Raw genomic sequence first — 7,960 nt, 5'->3', positions numbered from 1 at the left:
CCCCAAAAAAAAATCTGAGAGTTTTAATAAAATCTGATAAGTGGTTAATGATATATTGTTACTAGTCATACAAACAAACAGACATACACACAAATATAGGCAAAACCATTATCACCCATTTGCTGTTGGTGTATTATTGCTTACCTTCATTAAAGAAAGCGATGCACAGCATCAACCTGTCCAGGGCCAGTGGTGCTGCTTCTGTGGTGTGGATAATAAGAGAGACAGTGGCTGCAAGGCCAAAGAATAGGTACATGGTAGCGTGTTGCCAGTTATGCAGGTACTTCCAGTGTTTCTCTGTAAAGTCATACAAATGCAGCCTTGGCCCATCAGCTACAAACTGTTCAGCCAACATTCCTGTGGAGTATAGCAGAAGATTCCTCTGATCAGCTTTGTTAACCAAAAGCCCTCACCTAAACCATTCAGAGACAAACATCTGCTTACCAACAAAGGAGAAGAAAAGGATGACAGAGCTTTCAATTATCTCCAGGCGCTGCTGTGAGGCTCTGCTGGCGAAACGAGTGGAACCTATGTTCTTGTTTTTGCGGGTAGCATGCCACAGCGAGTACTTTCCTGTCCACCAGATTCCTGCCACATAGAAGAAGCTCCCAGGGAGAGCGTGGCCCTTGAAACTTCCCATGACTCACAGCACCTGTAGAAAGAACTGGGTTAAACTGGTTGCTATGGCACCGGACCAATGAACTGTGTCTTGCTGAGCTCCCGTCAGCCCCACTTAAAAATTGCCTTTTATAATCATATCATTTCTAATTTCATGCTGGATTTTTTCTCTGAGACTGGTGTCGCCACATTACTAACTTGACAGACCTGTGACATGGCCTCTAAACAAAAAAAGTCGAAGGCAATGGTGTCTACCCCATGCAGACCGTCATCGCAGAAGCAGCCTCAGGCTGACGTGATAGAGAAGCAGGTGGACTTACAGGTGCCACCTTCACCAGGCTCTGGAGGGACAGACGAGACGGCTCTGAGGTCAGACATTTTGGTCTCAGTTAAATCTGAAGTCATAGCAATAATTAGGATGGAGATAAGAGCGGCTCTGACAGATGATTTTAATTTTACTAAGAGCCAAATGCAGGCGGTCCAAGCAGAACTTGCTAATTCCACCTCAGGCCTCATAGCAGAGTTTGACCGAGATAAAATGGGTGTTTCAGAGACTGAGAACAGGCTGTCTTTATGCTCAGATAAGATGGAAAGGCTGCGTGGGACAGTGATGGAGTTAAAAAGTGAAGAAAATGGGCTTAAGAAACAGCTTGAATCGGTGGAAGGACATATGAAACATGACAATATCAGGATTATTGGACTTCCCGAGTCAGTGGGCAGGTGCACACCTACGGTGATAGCTAAAATGCTAATGGAGGTGCTGAAGCAGGGCAAGTTGCCTCTGATTTATAATGTGTACTGGGCAGAAGAGGCTCGAATGAGGGATCAAGAGTTCTCATGGCAAGGCTTCATTATCATCAAGAAAGTGTGGAAATATTACAACGAGCATGCAGCGGTGGCCCAATCCACTTCATAGAATCATCCATATTCATCGCAGTGGATTACACCTTAGGAGTGGCGAGGTAATGAGCAGCATTCACCGAGATGAAGCGACTCCTGTGGAACCAACCAGGGGTCACCTTTTCCTGCACGGCTTTGCATCACGTATGGACGGACAGACAAGGTATATGTCGACTCCATTAAAGTGATAGAATATGTCAAGAAAAATGTAATTCCAGCAATGGGCAGCGAGGATCAAAATAGATTGAAATAAACCACAGGACTGGTCTCCCTCAACAAGCAATTTTTCTTAAGCTTGTGTACAACTCAATATTTGGCTGTGTTCCTGTGGTGGTGGTATGTACAACAGTTTATTTGTATCAAAGGGCAAGTGTACAATGTTAACACTATGAATTGATTATTGTGAGTTCTGGTATTTAGTGCACACCCATATTATAGGAGGGTTTTCCTTTTTTTTTTTGTGTGTGAGAGTAATTCCACAGTGCCGTACACGTTTGATATTTACAGTAATATTTGTATATTTTGTTGTTTATCTGTGTATTTTTTAATTACTATTATATCAAATGTAGGCAGGCAGGAGACCAGATGGCCGGATTGTGTTCTCTAGGTAATCACTAATGTGCGGCTTTTCAGTTGACAGTGTTTTTTGTTCTTTCTGTGTTCGGGTAGGAGAGAGGGGTGGGTTTATACCAGATCAGTCTTAGGTTTTTTTGTTTCTTTTATCAGGTATTGGCTTGTGAAATTCTGTATGTAAATTATTGTTTCTTGTTCAATTATGACCAGCGTTAAGGATGTTGACCACTCTAGTGGCTGCCCAGTTAAGTGTCTAAGCTGGAATGTGAAATCCTTTAATGGCCCAGTGTCAATAAAGCTGCTACAATGGAATCAGTCTGCCCTCAGACAGGTCCGGGCATGCTCTTGTTCAGGCCTGTGATAACGAGAGACAGATGCTGGAGAAAGACACACACTGCACAAACACACACATGCTCGCACACACTCACACAAACTCACACAAACTCACACACTGTACAAACACACACATGCACGTACACACTCAAACACACACACACACACACACACACACACAATTGGAGTGAAGGAGAGAAGGGAAAAAGAGAAGGATGGGAAACATTCCCTCAGCTGAAACTGTTATATTTTAAATATAGAAAAATTATTTGTTATTACAAGGGACTCAAGTAAAGTTAATAAAGTTAACAATGTAATCTTTTGTGATTCTAAAATGTATTCTGTATTGTTTTACAATGTTAAGAGTTTAAGAAGGAAGAAAAACTGTGTTCTCAGAAAATGTTTTCAGAAGCATTGTGTGAGTAAAGAGTTATACAAGCAGAGAGTATTTCATAATAACGAACCCGAAAACAGCTCCAAGCAATATAAAAGTTGACTCAGACATGTCCGGGCAAAACCGGACAAAATAAGTTACACCCAGATTTTAATATGTATAAGAAGTGATGTGATCTTCTCCATAGACATGCATGTAATCCTGAGCCAGCTCCAGCCCAAAAAAGGTTGGATTAAGCGGGAGGCATAGTCTTTCGGAGGTGTCAGTCAAACTACACTCTATAATTACAGATGATTCTGTGAAACAGGCGCTGTTGGACTACTAAAGCGTGTGGATGTAAGGACAAGTTGTGGACGGTTCCAGCTGAGGGAGAATTGGGGCAGATCCGTTGGAGGGGCTCGTTTGGAATCATTTCCTTCCTCAGCCTGGATTATATGCTTGAACCCTTTTCTTCAAATTCTGACCAGCTGCAGGACCAGAGACAGCCCCATTCAGGTGTGAGTGGGGAAATCTGCTCCTTACTGAGCCGGGATTTTCAGGAATTCCACTAAAAGGCAAATGGTAAGAAGACGTCTCGCATATATTGTCCTTTATGAAAATTTATTTCAGTACAGAGCGGTAGCTTACAAGATTGCAAGCAGAAAGATCAATTATATTTAAATTTAATTGCTTGGAGTTGTCAAAAGGTTGGTTAATGTGGTGAGGAAAAACATACTGGGGCAGGTAGTGAACGTAGGGAGACTGTGGGGGGTATTGGAGCTCTTGAGTGAGTCAGGACACCAAAGGACTCCTAGGGCGTGTCTGGCCAGCAGAAAAACATCTGAGGCTGAACGGAGCAAGTCTACAGCTATCCTCCAACTCCCCACAGGGAAAGAGAACTACTTTGCCCAGGAAAGGTCAACATCTGGATTATAATTAAAGTCAGAGTATGAATCACTATGTATCTTCTTTGTAATCAAATGTAATCACTGTGATTGGATTGTGCATACCGTTGTTTCCCCTACAAAATCATTGATTAAAGCAAAGCAAAACGTAAAATTATGGATTCTTATTTCAACACCCCTTTGTTCATGGCAGTGGAAACTTGGTTCAGTGAAACAACAAAAGCATGGGAGGTTTTTAAAGGTTTTGTAGCTTTGATTACAAAACAGCATCCAAGAATCTTATACCTAGATTCTAAACAAAGCCAGATCGGATAACAATTGCAACGCTAAATCAGGAGATGGGCTGTTGTTAACGTGCGCTTCCTCGTATGCCAAACGTCCCCACTCCTGCTGCTAGGTCAGGCGAGGCATTAGGTGAGACTTTGGGTGTGGTGCACGGATCGAAGGTAGTTAACAGTCTGGGTGAATCATCTCAACACAGCCTTAAATTATGCTGTCCTGGAAAATAACTAAGGGTAATACCTGAGCCTCAGGATTAGTTTCAGACACCTTGGAGGAGAACGGCTGCAGTGAGGGCGTGGCACGTGTCCTGTGCCTACCACACTCGGGTAAGCGAAACACCAGTAAAATTCCAGAAAATTATGTCACCTAAAACAGCTGAACACTGATATCGTCTTTATACAGCAGACCCATGTGCTCTCTACAGATAGTGGAAAATTAGTTAAAGAATGGTCTGATCAAGTTTTTTAGTCCAATTTTCAATCCAAATCAAGAGGGGTAGTTGGCAAGCAGGTATAATCAGTGTTGTATAAAATAAAAGTGATAGTGAAAGTGCAAGCATCTTACCATAAAATTACTTTGGTATAAGTTAAAGTCTCCTTTAAAATAATTACTTAAGTAAAAGTATCTGACATTTAATGTACTTAGGTATCAAAAGTAAATTTCTCATATAAAATGTACTTAAAGTCAGAGTAAAAGGTAAAACTAAAACTTGGAAAGTTTGAACTGAACAATGAAAGACTGATCTTTAAAAAGTCTGATTCTAATGAAGTAAATTAATTCAACCTTTATTAACCTTTATTAACAAAGCTGTTAGAAAGCCCACATTGTTGTGTTGGTTTGTTTACTGAATGAGGTTCTGTTTGGTTATGGCTTGTTTCTGTATGAATTGAATAGTTCCTATGCTCTTGAATGCAGCGTGGCTGTTCCACCGCTAGTGAACGAAATGCTCTGTGTAAAGTGCGGAGCTCAGTTGGAGGGTTTTTTTTCTCTCCCGACACAGACGGAGCCTTGTTGCTCAAGTTTGTTTGTGCTTTAATAATAATAATAATAATAACTTTTATTTATAATGCACTTTACATTCACAGTGAATCTCAAAGTGCTACAAAGAGTGAACATCAGATAACATCAGGATTTACTGGTTTATCTCTATGTAAATACCAGAAGTAACACAGCAAATTAAAGCTGTAAACAGCATTGGAGGCCCTCGCAGCAAAGCGCCGCTCCGGCCTTATGGCGACCGCAGGAGCTCCAGCTAGTTCACCCAGTTGCCATCGCGAGCGCGCTCGTTCCAATCCCGCACATGTTCACCGTGGGTCGCATTTCTCGAATCTTCGACAACCCCTTCCATCCATGTCAGTACTTGTCCAGCTGAAGGCCTTACAAGTATAGGCGAAATCTGACCTTCCAGACAGGAAGACTTGCTGTTTTGTGGTGAATGTTTGACGAGCACTTCCTTTATGCTTTTCAACATGTCATGTGTGGTAATCAACAGTTATTGAACAAAGTTTCAGTCTAATATCTTACACAGTGCAATGTTGGAAGAGTCATCCAATAAGACAGTTTTTTTATCTGAGTGGGTGGGGCTTAAGTAATGTCATGACTCAACATTACCAATGTGTCTACAAGTGCTCAGTGATGAAGCACAAAAAAATCAGGTCCTGATCGGATGATGGATCAGTAAGATATAACTTTTGGAATAATGTGTGGGGCGCACTTGAGTGAAATGTTAAACAACAACAGCAATGTGTGTAGAAGTGCTCACTGAGGATGCAAAATAAATCTGGCGCATATCGGATGATGCATCACTGAGATATAACTGTTGGAATAATCTAGGAAGTGCACTTGAGTTATATGTTAAACCAACATGAGTTATATGTTAAACCACCATATCAATGTGTCTAGAAGTGCTCACTGATGATGTACAATAAATCTGGTGTAGATCAAATGATGTATCACTGCTCTATAACTGTAGGAATAATGTAGTGGGTGCTATGGAGGCTATTGGCCACTTATCATGGATTCCTGTTTAAGGGATGGATAAGGATTGATCAGAGTGATTTCAGTTCACCTCGGCTCAAATCTGTGCAATTTAGAGCCAAACGTATTGCAATGACGTCACTTCTTAATTCGTCACGCCACCACGTCCACATCCTCCAGCGAAAACGTTGGTTACTTACTGTAACCCCAGATTCTATGAGTATAGGCGCAGCCCTTTAAGGCTATCGCTAGCGGGTTTATCCCGTCGCGTGCAGCGCAGCACTGAAAACTTTAGTCCACGCCCACCGGCTGTGTGGGCCCCACACACGGTCCATATAAATTATGGTAAGACCGGGTAATCGGCTCCCAAATAGCTTTTTTTCTTCAGCCATTTAGGAGCCAGTGAGGCCCAGAGCTTAAAGGGCTGCACCTATACTCAAAGAATCTGGGGTTACAGTACGTAAGCAACTTTATATTTTGTATAGGCTTCGCCCTTTAAGGCTATCGCTAGTGGGTTAAAGGTGAAGCAGGATGTAGTCTATGCCTCACTGGGTCCATTCAGACACAACATGAAGCACCTGCTTGCACAAAAAAAAATTCATCACTCAGCCTTCTGTGTGAGTAATTACGCGCTGCGTAATTGTGGGCTCCATGCACAGGAGCGCACCAGAGAAAAGATCTCTGGTGAGGAAAAAAAAAGACTGAGATAGCAGACCTGCTGCTATGAATAGGAACAACGGAGGATACAAATTGTAACAGTTTAACGATGAACAGAGCAGGCCAACAGCTCCTCAAGATGAACCGATTAATAACGATAAAATCAGCAGTCATGAACATGGCAACTGCATGCAGGCAGGTGTGAGCTCAAAAGTGAGGCTCCATGAAACAAATAATAATCATTCTGTCAGAACCTTGAGAACAGAATGGGTCGTGGAGAAAGTAGAAACATCACGTAGATAAAAACGAATAATTGAACATGGCGATGACCAGTCAACTGCCATACAAATATCCTCCACAGTCATCCCTCCATGCAGAGCCATGGAGGATGAAAACCCTCTGGTGGAATGCACTGAGATTCTCTGGAGGATCCAGTCCAGATGAACTGTAAGCTTCAGAAATAGCCTCACACAACCAGTGTGAGAGGCGCTGTGCGGATAGAGGGCGTCCTGAAGAGCTGTCCCTGTAATGCACGAACAGACACTGAAAACGGCGCATTGCGGCCGTGTGCGCCACGTAACATGAAAACGTGCACATGTGACAGAAGGAGGTGAGATGTTGCTTCCTCTTCAGAATTATGAGGAAGAGGATTAAAACTCATCCAAGGTTATCACTCTCGATCTGAATGAGCTTGTGATGCTTTTCAGAGCAGGGTTAAAACGCAGTACAGCTGTGTTGCCGTCAGCTTGAATTCTGAGACATGACGGAGCAGCAGAGAGAGCAGATAATCACTCACTCTCTTTGTCGACGTCAGAGTTAACAGCAGGGCTGTTTTAAATGACAGAAATTTAAGTAAAACCTAATCTAAAGGCTCAGAAGGAGCTTTGATCAGAGCGTGCAGGACCATCATTAGGTCTCACTGTGGAGCTAGTGGACGTGACACAGGTCTGTGTCTTTGTACACCTTTCAGAAAACGCTTCATCAGCAGGTGGTTAAGAACTGTTCTGTCACCGAAAAACATCATGACAGGAAGAAATAGCTGCAACATAATATCCTGATGCATGCTCCAGATTGAACCAGATTGACCAGATTGAACTTTTTTGGAGCTGCAGCATAAGTTTTAATTGTGCTGAACGCTACATTTCTGTCCATCAGTTGCTGTAGAAATTACAGTACGCCACCTAGTGGACATGAGATGGCCTCCACGCCTTTCTCTGCACACCAGCGCTGAAAAACTGTCCACTTGATGTGTACAGCATTGTGGTAGAAGCAGCACGTGCGCCCTGAAACGTACACACCACATCCTGTGGGAGGCCCATCTTTTCTAAACGGATCCGTTCAG

General features: G+C 42.7%; 2 protein-coding genes across 2 annotated transcripts in view; one reads left to right on the top strand and one right to left on the bottom strand.

Annotated features, from left to right (window-relative positions):
- The window catches only part of tmem45a (transmembrane protein 45a), a 90,002-nt gene that overhangs the window by 63,355 nt on the left and 18,687 nt on the right, over positions 1-7,960 (bottom strand). The window contains exons 2-3 of the mRNA XM_037698317.1: positions 445-652; positions 145-357 (exon numbers count right to left, since the gene is read on the bottom strand). Of these exons, the coding sequence (XP_037554245.1) occupies positions 145-357; positions 445-640 (409 nt within the window). The 5' untranslated portion in view covers positions 641-652. The remainder of the gene's footprint in view (positions 1-144; positions 358-444; positions 653-7,960) is intronic.
- nipa1 (NIPA magnesium transporter 1) overlaps positions 863-7,960 on the top strand; it is a 40,593-nt gene continuing 33,495 nt past the window's right edge. The window contains exon 1 of the mRNA XM_037674363.1: positions 863-987. Coding sequence (XP_037530291.1) covers positions 863-987 — 125 coding nt within the window. The remainder of the gene's footprint in view (positions 988-7,960) is intronic.

The sequence above is a fragment of the Nematolebias whitei genome, chromosome 3 (genome assembly GCF_014905685.2).
Source record: "Nematolebias whitei isolate Nwh7 chromosome 3, NemWhi1, whole genome shotgun sequence".
NCBI lineage: Eukaryota > Metazoa > Chordata > Actinopteri > Cyprinodontiformes > Rivulidae > Nematolebias > Nematolebias whitei.
Note: the sequence above shows the minus strand (reverse complement) of the source record. Positions and strands in the feature narration are given on the sequence as shown.